Genomic DNA, 13,555 nt, shown 5'->3' on the forward strand with positions numbered 1-13,555 from the left:
TTTTCTATGAAGATCACAAGAGATGAAATCAAAGGGTTTTAAAAAGAGGCTGAAAGTTTGCTTAAGGCAGACAGACCGAAGTTTGGGTTTGGTGATAACCTGTTCTTACACTGTAAGTAGGTCAGTTGTCCAGTAACAGCAGCAGCAGCCATGATAATGGCGGTTTCCTTTCAGAACTTTTGCATTAATTTTTTTCCTCCTGCGTATTTGTTTTAATCCTTCAATGCACAATTGTCTTTTTTTAATCTGGTATATGCGGATTGTTCACTTTTGTTTTATTTTGCCTAAAGTTTCTCAAGTTTGGGATTGGGTGGCATTGTATTTCAAACTCTTTGTTTTTTGAAAAAAAAATAACAGAGATAATTTGGTCAGGGTTTGGGATGTGCAACCAGAAACGGCCACACAAGCAGGCATGAAACATGCTTTTTTTTGGTGAGGGGTGGGGGATGGGGAGTGAGGGGTGGGGGATGGGGAGGGGTGCTTGTTCATTCAATGTGTCGTTTGTGTCTTTATTGTTTTTTTCTCTCTCACTCCAGTCTTCAGACAGAAGGCAGACTGGTAGATTGTGTGTGTGTGTGTGTTATCTCGTCAGAGAGGTTTTCTCTTGTAAGCAGCAAGGAGTGTGTGGCCCTTCCAGTCTGCCTTCAGCTGTATTCCGCTCCTTGTTCCTCCTGGCTAATGGTGGCTGTGATAGAAGCGTTGTTGTCTCACTTTGCCGTGCTCCTGAGCCGTGGGGTCTCGGCAAGCACAATCTCCGTGAAGTTCACAAGACATTGGAAAGGGTATGACCTGCAAGGCATAGGATTTCATTAAAGATGGGTGCACAACACGTGGGGGACAGTTAAGATCAAAAAATGACAAAATAACACGTCAAGCTGCCAACACCATGTCCTCTGCTCCAATATTTATTCAGCCACAGGAGTGCATCCCTTGCATTGAAAATAGTATGGTACATTGAGCTTAGTGGTAGATCTTATTCCATTATCAGACACTGTCAGGTAACACTCCACTTTCACCTAAAGAACATCAATTTAAAACAGAGTTGAAATCATCAATCTTGGATCATGTGGTGGTGGGGTCCCATGGTATATTACCTGTGCATGCATAGGCCATCCATTTCCTGAATAGCATACTTCACTTTGGGGATGTAAATAATGACTGCATTTTTGAAAGTATTTCCTTCGTTACAAAGTGCTTTGGAGGTCGTGCGAAAGGCACTATTGAAATGCAAGTTTGTTCTTTCTCACTCATGGCAAGGGTGTGAGGGATGTTTGTTTAAAGTTTGTGAAACAGATATCTGTTTGGCTGCAGTTTGTGAAACAGATATCTGTTTGGCTGCAAGTTACTTTTTCAAAATTGTCAAAATAATTTCAAAACACTGAAAATATGGCCAGGCCCTTTTAATAATGTTATAAAAAATTGTTAGGGGCACATGGAATTGTCAGGGAGTGAGGAGGAGGAGCTGACAAAGAATTATTAGAAGATGGAGTTCATTGCTGACTATTGAACCGTCATAACATGTTATCAGTGAATCTACTGAACTAGTGGGAGACAAACATACTTTTAGTAACAAGCTAAAAAATGGTCACTCAACAACATTCCCAGGAAATTTAGGCCCAGACTTTATTCCATGTAAGTGTCATTGCTAAATGGCGATTGATTAGCTCAGTTCAGTTGGCTGAATAGCAGGTTTGTGATCCACAATGTGGCCAATGGCAGAGGTTCAATTCCCATTTGGCTAAGGGCAATATGAAAGTTCCAGATGCTCAACCTCACCCCTCACATAATGTGTGATGACCCTCAGGTTAAACAACCACATCATAAGAGAGCAGCCCTCTGTGACTATGGCAACAGTACCTTATATTGTTAAGTATCGATAAATATTTAAGTCTTAACTTCAATATTTTCTACTGATGACTACTTGTTCAGGAAAAGAGGGTGAAAACTAAGATTTTTGTTTCATTGTTGTGCAATATAGTATAATTGAATTTAGTTTCCTTTCTGTAAATCTTTATACTGTTGGAAATCTTGTATGGAGCACATGCCTCAGTTTGGTATAAGTAATTGTCACAAAGATAAGTATGTTCCTATAGCATGCTGTTGGTGTAATATTCAGGAATGTCAATATTTCTTGTTCAGCTTCACCAGGATACTGGCCATTTGATGGTTCTGTTGAAGATGTCTCTTAAAAGTTAGTGGGCAAATTGTATCTTTTTAAAAAACAAACATGTATTGCCTGACTAGGAAATGCCATTGACTAAGAAATTACTTTATTCTGTGGATGTGGACCTTACATGTGAATTTTCTTTCGGAATTTCCAAACTGTGTCAAAACCCCATAGGTGTTATTTTCTGCTGCTGTTTTAAACTTATGTTTGGAAAACCATTGGGAAGTGTATGCCTTAACTTTGCTGTGTCCTGCCAGTAGGTGAGGCTCTCTGCCAGAAAGGCGATGCCAGAAATGTACCCCTCATATATACATCATCTAAATCTTTTGCAGTTGCCTGTTGTTTAGTTTGGAAGGTTTGTTCATATTTATCAATTTGGATCGGAAAAATAAGACGTCAGAGAACAAGGCCTCCAACCAGCCAAGTTCATTTGCGAACACTTAATGTTCTCATGTACATTCTAATATTTTATATTTTTCTCCAGAATTTAACCCATTTCAGATAAAACTGCATGGGGGTGAATGGCAACCTCTGCTGTGCTGAGAGAAAACAAGAGATGAAAAGATTCATTAAGAAGCTTAAAATATATCTTTTTGATGCAGAAAAGAATCCAGTTTTTATTGACCGCCCATTCTCCTGAATGGCTATAAATAGAAGCTTTCATTATGGAACTGCATTAGTCTAATTTAAAACTGTGTTTGTATTTTGCTTTGTGGCATTTTACCAAATCAAAGCAGTACATGTTAATGCAAATTAATCTTGAAATAGTGTTGAAACGGAGATGGTGATTTGCTGAGCTGTTAAACTTAGTTTTTATTTTAAATATCAGCTCCCGCAGTTTAACCATGAAGCTGTATTGGGAACTGGACAGCCAGCATCCTCAGAGAAGTTGTAGAAACCTGGCCTCATATTTCACTTAGAGAACTGCTGTCAGTGTACATGATGTGTGCAGTCTGCTAGGACAGTGAAGATTGTATCACTCATTTCCACAAAAGGAGCTACTGAAAAGTAATCTGCACATTTTGGGAAAAAAAAACAAGTAGAGTTTTGAAAGTAGTCATGCTCAGCAAGTCTCTTCTTCCTGCATTAACCTACTTTTGGTTAGTCCAACATTACTCTAGCCACTGAAGGACTGAAGATCTTGCTTCATTTTGCAAATGCACATCTCAGAGCTGAGTGATAAACGCGACAGATTAGGAGGCTAAAGTGTTTAGTCTGTCACTTAGTGCTTTGAGGGGATATTCCTCAGTAACGTGTCACTTCACATGTGGATAAGGGATTTGTTCTGTGGTCCCAGCTGAGGTTGGATCACAAAGTCTCGTGCCTGTCATGAACTTGTTTAGGACCACCCTTGTTGTAGTGGTTTGAAGCCTGCCATTCAACAAGTCGGGTTTTTCACAAGAAACTTGATAGTGTTTCTGATATCTTGATCCAAAGGAAAGCCTTAGAAAAAGTACTCTTTATTTCGTAAGTTCTCTGCTATCCAGGAGTCAAATACATATTAGATTACTTACAGTGTAGAAACAGGCCTTTCGGCCCAACAAGTCCACACTGACCCTCCGAAGAGCAACCCACCCAGACCCATTCCCCTACACCTAACACTATGGGCAATTTCAGCATGGCCAATTCACCTAACCTGCACATTATTGGACTGTGGGAGGAAACCGGAGCACCCAGAGGAAACCCATGCAGACACAAGAAGAATGTGCAAGCTCCACACAGACAGTTGACAGAGGTGGGAATTGAACCCAGGTCTCTAGCACTGTGAGACAACGGTGCTAACCATTGTGCCACCATGCCACCCGACATTGCAATCAGTGCAGTTGGAGCAAAAAACAGTTGCTGAGCAATGCAAACATCACAAGAGAAGATTGGATGCCAGTATTCTTTTTCCACATCCTCTCAATACTAAAGACACCCTCTGTATTTTACTTAAGTCTAGTCAATAAATGCCCTTAACTAACATTAACCTAGGTGTTTGAAGTCTGAGGAAATAATCCCATGAGGTCAACAAGGGATTTAGTTTCTCAGAAAGAATATAACTAGAATTCAATTAATCTTAATTCATTACACCATGGGAAGAGTAACACAGGGGTATTCACCATGCAACAGGTACAATTATGTTGTTTTCTATTCAATGTAAATTTAAAAGGATTGGTAAAACTGATGAGTTCTTTATGCAAATAGTCATATTTTTAAATATAGAATTACCTGGGAGACTACTGTACAACTTAACTTGACTCTGGACTTGGAGGCTGGCTACAAGTAACAGGACTGATGCATTATAGATATTTTTCTAATCAACCTGGTCAGATAAAGAGTCATAGAGTAATACAGCACCAAAACAGACTCTTCCGGCCAACTCGTCTGCACCGACCAGATATCCTAAACTGATCTATTCACATTTGCCAGCATTTGGCCCATATCCTTCAGAACCCTTCCGATTCATATACCCATCCAGATTCTTTTGAAATGCTGTAATTGTACCAGCCTCCGCCACTTCCTCTGGCAGCTCATTCCATACATGCACCACCTTCTGCGTGAGAAAGTTACACCTCAGGTCTCTTTTAAATCTTTTGCCTCTAGTCTGAAACCTATGTTGAGAATGTAGTGCTGGAAAAGCACTGCAGGTCAGGTAGCTTCCAAGGACCAGAAGAATCGACGTTTCAGGCATAAGCCTTTCATCGGAAATGACATTTCTGATGAAGGATTAGACCTGAAATGTCAATTCTCCTGCTCCTTGTTCAGCAACACCCCCCAGGACCTTAGCATGAAGTGTATAAGTCCTGTCTTGTTTTGCCTTTCCAAAATGCAGCACCTAACATTTATCAAAATGAAAGTCCATCTGCCCCTTCTCCGCCCATTGATCAAGGCCCCATTGCACACTGAAATAATCTTCTTCACTGACCATCAGTTTTGGTGTCATCTGCAAACTTACTAGCCTTTACCTCCTATATTCACATCCAAATAATTTATATAAATGATGAAAAGCAGTGGATCCAGCACCAATCCCTGCAGCTGATAATAGGCCTCCAATCTGAAAAACGACCTTCCACCTACACCCTCTGTCACCCAACTTCAAGCCAATTTTGTATCCAACTGGCTAGCTCTCCCAAATCCATGTGATCTAACCTTACTAACCAGTCTACCATGCAGAACCTTGTCAAACACCTGTTAGGGCATACTAAAATGAAACAAAATAAAGTACATCTTATGACACACCTCTGAAGCATGTGGGATTTGAACCTAGCAATTCTGGGCCAGTGGTAGAGGCAGTACCACAAGACCCTGACTACCATGTTAAACCCTTTCAGTGGGGGTAGTGATTGACAGCAGCTTAAGCTAGGCCCTCTTAAAGCTTCTTATCATATTGCAACAGGTTTAATTGTACCCAGGTGATGAACATTAACTTGAGCTGCTGTATAAATAGGAACAGGCGAAATATCTCCTAGTTAGGTCATCTGACTGTTTGGAAGCTGAGTCTATGTAAAAAAACCTTCAAGAAGTGTGTGAACATTGACACTGTTAAAAATCACACAACACCAGGTTATAGTCCAACAGGTTTATTTAGTAGCACTAGCTTTTGGAGCACCGCTCCTTTATCAGGTGGTTGTGACAGTGCTCTGAAAGCCAGTGCTTCCAATTAAACCTGTTGGACTATAACTTGGGGTAGTGTGATTTTTAACTTTGTACACCCTAGTTCAACACCGACACCTCCAAATCATAACACTGACACCAGTTTCATTCTTGACCAGCTGGAATTCTGCAGTAGAACAATATGTACCAAGTTAAGTCGGGTGGGGCAGGAAGATCCTGTGCTAACAAGGCACCAATACACTATTTAATGCTGTTGAATAATTCTGTTGAAGGATTTTAGGCATTTGGAGTAAGGGATTGAATGTAATCCTTGAAAGTTTTGGAAACTGTTCCAGCAAAACAAATTATCGTTCGACTCACAATACCACAAGTGAAAAACACTTGATCCAGAACGAGCATTTCAAAGTGGACTTTGTCTGTTGGTTTAACACATGTGTCACTTATAGCTTCAACAAGCATTGCAATCGATTTTGAAGAAGTTTTTAATTGACCTGATCAGGCATGTTGTGACACACTTCTGCAACATGTGGGAATTGAACCTCGGCCTTCTCGGTCTTGAACTACACTCCTTCAAATGCCTCAGCAGTTAGTCAGCACAGTCTGTTCAAGGGCATTAACCATCTATTCACAACTAAAGCAGATTGACAGCACGAGAAGGTCTAAACTCATTCAATCTCAGTTTATCTCAAAAGTTGGACTATAGCTGCAATATTTTTGTACAGTGTTTGCTTCAAATATGCTTTTATGCCAATATTACATCCCAAATGAAAGTCCATGGCCAGAATTTCAAAGGTGGGGTTTACTTTTTGCACAAAACGATCCAAGATGTCTTTACCGCCAAACATTTGTGTCAACGCAATCTTAAATACAATGTTACGCCATTTATTACACTTGTCAGTACAGGAGTCATTTATAAAAATGTCAGTTTTGGGCTCCATTTACACCACCATCATCACATCAATGTAATTTTGGCTGCATACCAATACAGAAGTGATAGCATCAATCAGAAGACTATCAAGTGCAGGAAAGCCCTGAGGTGAGTCTTCCACCACAACAACATCTCACACAGGCTTGAATTCCCAAAGAGTAAAAATCTATCCTTAGAGCCATTGCCAAAGAAAACATGGTTTACAGTGAATTCTGGCTCCCTGTGATGATACATGAGAAATACTGTAACATCTTGTATCCTGCACACAATGCTAATTCCAGACCTCGACTGGCCAGTCATGAAATTGATTTCTACTAAGTGTCAGGGTTATGCATAACCTAGCTGTGCTGTCTTGGTACTTCTGCTGGTTTAATGCATGTTAAAGTTGCCTCAAACTTGGCTTCAGTTTCAATTACAAATGAACACAGCATAACTATGATGTCTTCGTCTTCTGTACCAAATAATAGATTCCATTGCTTGTCAGACGAAACTATTCAGTGTAGAAATTGTAATGTTTTTGACATTGGTGAGACTACAACTGGAATATTGTGTCCAGCTATGGTCTCCTTACTTGAGGAAGGATGTAGTGGCACTAGAGACAGTTCAGAGGAGGTTCACCAGGTTGATTGCAGGGATGAAAGGGCTGTCGTATGAGGAGCGTTCGAACAGCTTGGGCTTGTAATCACTGGAGTTTAACAACGAGAGGGGGGGATCCGATTGAAGTATATAAAATGCTAGAGGGAATTGATAAGATGGATGTTGCCCTTCGTGGGACAGTATCGAACAAGACGTCATAGATAAAGACCGAGAGGAGGTCAGTTCAAAACTGAGATGAGGAGAAACTACTTCTCTCAGAGGGTTGTGAATCTGTGGAACTCACTGTCCCAGAGTGCAGTGGGGGCAGAATCAATCAACAGATTCAAGAAAGAAATATATAGGTATCTGATGAAAAGCGGGATAAAGGGCTATGGGGAGCAGGTGGGAAAACACAGTTCAGACCAGGATAACATCAGCCACAATCATGTTAAATGGCAGAGCGGGCTCAAAAGGCTGAATTGCTCACTCCCGCTCCTAATTCCTGCATTCCTATGAAAGTTATTTTAATAACAAACCATCACATGTTTCAGAGGTAAGAGCGCAGCTGATCTTCAGTGAGGCTTATGTGTAAGTGCTTAATAGATGGGAAAATATATATCAGAGGTGATTTGCTGATGGGGGATAACAAAATAGTTCAGTTCTGTTTAAGAGTACTTCTGGATACAAACAAAAAGGTTCGCTTTTGCTATCTCTCTCCAGCAACCTCTCCTGCTTCTTTGGTTGTCTGCATTGCCCTTTGCCAGGCATCACATGTAATTTCATTCATTGGAAACAAGGGTGATTTAGACATGGCAGATAATGAGTGAAAAGTACCAAGGGTGATTTGGAAATGGAAAACAAAACCATTCAATTGTGTGTAACAGCACTTCTGGGCATCTTAAAATAAAAGGGTGGCATTTTTGGAGGGCTTCTTTGCTGCAGTGTCATTGTCCCTATCACAGAGCCAGGAGGTCCAAATTCAGAAGGCCCACATGCTCCAGGGGTGTAGAAGGTAAATTGACTCCTGCTTCCTTTTGTTTGATAAATGGATGATTTTCGGTGGACAACACGATGGTTAGCATGTCTGCCTCACAGAGCCAGGGACCTGGGTTTGATTTCAGCATTGGATAATTGTATGGAGTTTGTACATGGCTGCATGGGTTTCCATTGGGGAGTCCATTTTCTTCTGACAGTCCAAAGATGTGCAGGTTTAGTGGACTGGCTATCCTAAATTGCACTGTAGTTTCCAGAGATTGCGGGCTAGGTGGATTAGCCATGGTTAATGCAAGGTAACAGGGATATGGTCATGAGGGTGGGTCAGGGTAGGATGGTCAATGGACTGAATGGCCTCTTCTGCCCTGTAGGGTTTCCCTCCTATGATTCTGTGATTAGCGTAATAGCCTTAAACTTATGCCAAGCATGCCCCATCAGTGAAATTTTGAGACCAGTGAAAGTGTAGCTCGAAGAGAGATGGGAAGGAAATCTGGGCAATCCAAGCAGACAAACAATGGGAGAAGCTACCTGACTGGCACCAGCAAGTAACCAAGTAGTGCCAATTTATTGATCATTTAAGGTCAGTTTGTCCATATTGCCAAGATCCTGCTGGTGGCAGATGGGGCCCACAGTGTAGTTTGTAGGCCTTGGGAGGCAGTGAAGCTGCATAACCCACCACATCGACATCCTCCAGCCACACAATCCCCCACCCCCAACCCCTCCCGACCCATTTTTGTCACAGGTCTCCAACTGTGACTGTAGGCTATATAGTTGCAATCATTTTATTTATCTTGTAGGAGTGCTCCCTTCTCGAGATGCCCTGGTGTTTCCTTTGCCTGTTGCAGCAGCATTCATCTCTCAAATGAAGACAGCAACAGGCCATTGGCCCACTGAGGGGCTGTCGCCAAAATGTTTGTGAAAGACCAGCCTCTGAATTCACTACTTCCAGAAAGTACTCCCAGGCTGAATAAGAGGCATCACCAGCAAGATCTTTATCCAATTTTTGGTCCTGAACACTAGAAATTCTCCAAATGGTAAGATTACATTGAATGAATACAAAGCTTTGTAGCTACATGAAGGCGATAGCCAGTGTTCAGTTGGAGCAGACATTGGTTCCATGACCAATTTATTTGGGCTCACCTTTTTGAAAACACCTCTCACTTTCATTTGCATACTAGAGGACATTTTCATGAATTGGTCACCTCATTAACAGGTCAAATATTGGACCCGTCCTATGCAGGACTCTTCAGTTAGCCTATAGCCACAAGCAAAAGGTTTCTTTACCAAAGGTACTACTTTTGTGCAAACCATGCAAGTGCTTGCAAGGACCACTTCATAACCAGACAATAGCTTGAAATAATTGCTTGGGAATACAGAACTGAAACATCACTACCAGGAGGTAAGAAGATGAAACTTTTCATCTTGCATTCATTGTGACTGTGATGCAGGAAAAGGGCTTGATTTTTAAAAAAGGCATCAATTTATGCAACATGAGAAGAGAGTGCTGATTGGTTGGGCTATCAATCCTGTTACTTTTAGATTAGATTCCCAACAGTGTGGAAACAGGCCCTTCGGCCCAATAAGTCCACATCCACCCTCCGAAGAGTAACCCATCTCCCTCTGACTAATGTACCTAATACTATGGGCAATTTACCATGGCCAATTCACCTGACCTGCACATCTTTGGACTGTGGGAGGAAACTGGAGCACCCAGAGGAAACCCATGCAGTCACGGGGAGAATGTGCAAAATCCACACAGACAATTGCCTGAGATTGGAATCGAACTCGGGACCCAAGTGCTGGGAGGCAGTAGTGCTAACCACTGAGCCACCAGGCTCCTGGTCTAAGAATTAGGATTGTGAGTTAAGCTTATTTTTAAAAATCCACTGTTCAGTTTTGTGATGGCACACCTCTGGGATAGATAGGACTTCAACATAGTTTTTCTGATTCAAAGGCAGGAACACTACCACTGAAGAATAGATTGGCAGTGAACTGCTCTTGCTGCATCTCCATATCAATGAAAGCCCAACCAATTAGCACTCTCTTCTCATGCTGTATAAATTGGTGCCCCTTTTCATCAAACCTGAGTCCTGATGAGTGCTTGATGAAAAGGTTTGATTTCTGGCCTCCTTTTTAACAATGTATATAAATTTTGGAGAGTAAATAGGCTGGTAGATCAAAAGGCCTAATGTGTTTTGGTCAATCTAAATGCTCTGTCCACGTTTCACTGAATTTCTCAATGCCTTCCCTCTGCAATATTCCCCACAAGAGTGAATCATGTCAAAATCTAAGATCAGGCCTATTAATCAAACTACAAAGCAGAATCAGTGCTATCAAAGACTCAGTTTTCTGAGGTTTCAATTGTTTCTCAAATCAATCTTAATCAGGTCCTTCAATCAGCTTTCCTGGTAACTTTGAGATGGAAAGCTTCTACCCAGCTCCCCTTTTTTGCTAATGAATTTATTTTGTTATTTCCAGTTTTAGCTTTGGTATTTAAAGTCAGTCAGAAAATGTTTCCGCATCAATTTAGTGGATTCCTTTAATCTGGAGCCAATCCTTTGGCCTTCTACTCAGGCCAGTGCTTACCGACTAACAGCTGCCTGCTCTTGCCAGCTCAGCAACAAGCAACTACGCTGGCGGTAATGCCACATCCCCATTAAAGATAAATGATGGTGCTAGCTGAAACTGTGCCACCATCACTGTGACAGTGAAATTTAGCAATGACTTGAAGGCAAACTTTGCTGACTCCAACAATATCCCAACTTTCTTTATGCCTATTTGATATTAGTTTAAAGATGAACAACCGACATTAACGCCAACTACAAATGTATGAGGGTCCTACAACTTTGGTAAGTTCTGAACAAGGGTCACCATATCCAAAACGTTGACCCTGCTTTCTCTTCACAAAGGCAGAGGTGGCTACTGCAAATGCTGTAGATTAGAGTCAAGATTAGTGTGGTGCTGGAAAAGCACAGCAGGTTAGGCAGCATCCGAGGAGCAGGAAAATCGACATTTCGGACCAATTCCTGATGAAGGGCTCCTGCTCGAAATGTTAATTTTCCTGCTCCTCGGATGCTGCCTGACCTGCTGTGCTTTTCCAGCACCACACTAATCTTTTCTCTTCACAGATGCAGCCAGACCTGCTAAGATTCTCCAGCAATTTCTGATTTTGTTCCAATTTTGAGCTGGTTTGAAAATCTTCTTCAGGCAGCAATGAAAGGTAGAGTGGGTGGAGTGGAGATGGCAATGGATGAAGTCAAAGTGCTTCAATTGCTGAAACCAAGACATTGGTTAGGCCACTTCGGAATATTGTATGCAATTCTGGTCTCCCTCCTATAGGAAGGATATTGTGAAACTTGAAAGAGTTCGGAAAAGATTTACAAGTATGTTGCCAGGGTTGGAGGATTTGAGCTACAGGGAGAGGCCGAATAGACTGGGGTTGTTTTCCCTGGAGCATCAGAGGCTAAGGGGTGACCTTATAGAGGTTTATAAAATTATGAGGGGCATGGATAAGATAAATAGGCAAGGTCTTTTCCCTGGGGTGGGGGAATCCAGAACTAGTGTGCTTAGGTTTAGGGTGAGAGGCGAAAGATATAAAAGAGACTAAGGGACAACTTTTTCATGCACAATGTGGTGTGCATATAAAATGAACTGTCAAAGGAAGTGGTGGAGGCTGGTACAATTACAGCATTTAAAATACATTTGGATGGGTTTAGAGGGATATGGGCCAAGATGGGGCTAGATTAGGTTAGGATTTCTGGTCAGTATGGACGAGCTGGACTGAAGGGTCTGTCTCTGTGCTGTACATCTCTATCTCTCTATGATTCCATCTCTTCTCCTTCTATCCTGAGCAACAATCAATGCTGTTTGTTTATGATCTTGTTCCTGCCTGTTACTTGAAGAGGCTGCTGTGTTGAATAAAATGCATCTCATGGACTGTGCTTTGCAAATGAATACTTAGCTGAGGACTGTTACACTGGTGGAGCAATATTCAACAACACCAGTGCAGGATGATATTTATTTTGTTTTTACTGCTTTTAGCAGTGAACCTGTCTGAAATCAATGCCTTCATTCTGTGTACAAAGTTTAAAAATCACACAACACTCTGTGTGTATGAGAGTATGTGTGTGTGTATGTGTCTGTGTGAATGAGTCTGTGCGAAACAGCTGTAGCTGGGAGCCTTGCAGCTGGAACCAGTCATTGATTTGAAACTCTGAAAGAACTTTTGCAATTTTGCCCACAATGAACCAGGGTCTTCCAGAACGTTTGCAAAAGGCTTGCTGAAGGCAGTTGCAATTTGCAGGGTTCAGCCCATTGTCACTTCAAGGCACTGCAGGATCTGTGCTGTTTTTAAGTTCATTGCTGAACTTTAGTTATGGGCCTTTTATTTGTTTTTGCTTGCTAATTGCCATTAACAACATAATGACATTATAAAGTGTGAGCTCAGGCAATCTTTGCCTGTAGCCTAGGGAACCCACAGAAACTGTGCAAACGAAATCTACGTTGGTCTAGAAAACCAATGAGGTTAATAGCGGTTTGTAAGAGTAGCTTTGTAAATGCAACACAGTTAACACAAGGCTTTAATGGAGAACAGTTTGCTCTTACTTTTCCCCACAGACTGGATCATGTCAAATTCTAAGACCAGGAATCTTAAATCAATCTATGAAGTGGAAACAGTGCTTTTGAACACTCAATTTGCTGAAATTTTAATAGCATCCTTGGCCAGACAACATTTTAAAAACCAAAACATTAGCTAAAACTAACATTAAATGTCTTGTATTTTATGTTTTTGATCACGTTGATTTGTTTCTCCTCTTTTTTAGCCTTGAGTGCATTGGAGTAATAGAATGTGATCAGCTCAGAGGAGTGTTTTGTTTAACTTCTATCTTAAGCACTCCGACTAAAAGCTCTTCCACATAAAGTACTGCATTTAAACATTAGCTTGACAAAGTCAAGTTAACACACCTAGACTTATGAGCAAATGGGAGATGTGTTCCAGCTATAATTTTTATTGTGTTTTTCTCCCTTTCAGGAATCCTTCAGTCACTATTCTTAAGGATTTCATTTGCAGGCAATAATACTTGAGATCATTTACTCTGAGGGTTGTGTTGTTTTCCACTTTGGGACATCATGATGTCTCTCTGTCATTTGATAATTTTTCAGTTGATACAATCTCCTGAAGTAAGGTGTAGGATCTTGCAGGTTCATCAGAATCACAAGATCCTACCAGGTTTGAGCAGAAGAACACCGCCAGTAGATCGGGACTATTCTCACTTTTTATCTTAATTGGCTGT

General features: G+C 41.3%; 1 protein-coding gene across 3 annotated transcripts in view; it reads right to left on the reverse strand.

Moving 5' to 3' along the window:
* Positions 1 to 453: 453 nt before the first annotated feature.
* LOC122564761 (pappalysin-1-like) overlaps positions 454 to 13,555 on the reverse strand; it is a 326,083-nt gene continuing 312,981 nt past the window's right edge. For all 3 annotated transcript variants that reach the window (XM_043719939.1, XM_043719938.1, XM_043719937.1), the window contains one exon: positions 454 to 789. In XM_043719939.1, the coding sequence (XP_043575874.1) occupies positions 676 to 789 (114 nt within the window). In that variant the 3' untranslated portion in view covers positions 454 to 675. The remainder of the gene's footprint in view (positions 790 to 13,555) is intronic.

The sequence above is a fragment of the Chiloscyllium plagiosum genome, chromosome 30, assembly GCF_004010195.1.
Source record: "Chiloscyllium plagiosum isolate BGI_BamShark_2017 chromosome 30, ASM401019v2, whole genome shotgun sequence".
Classification (NCBI taxonomy): domain Eukaryota; kingdom Metazoa; phylum Chordata; class Chondrichthyes; order Orectolobiformes; family Hemiscylliidae; genus Chiloscyllium; species Chiloscyllium plagiosum.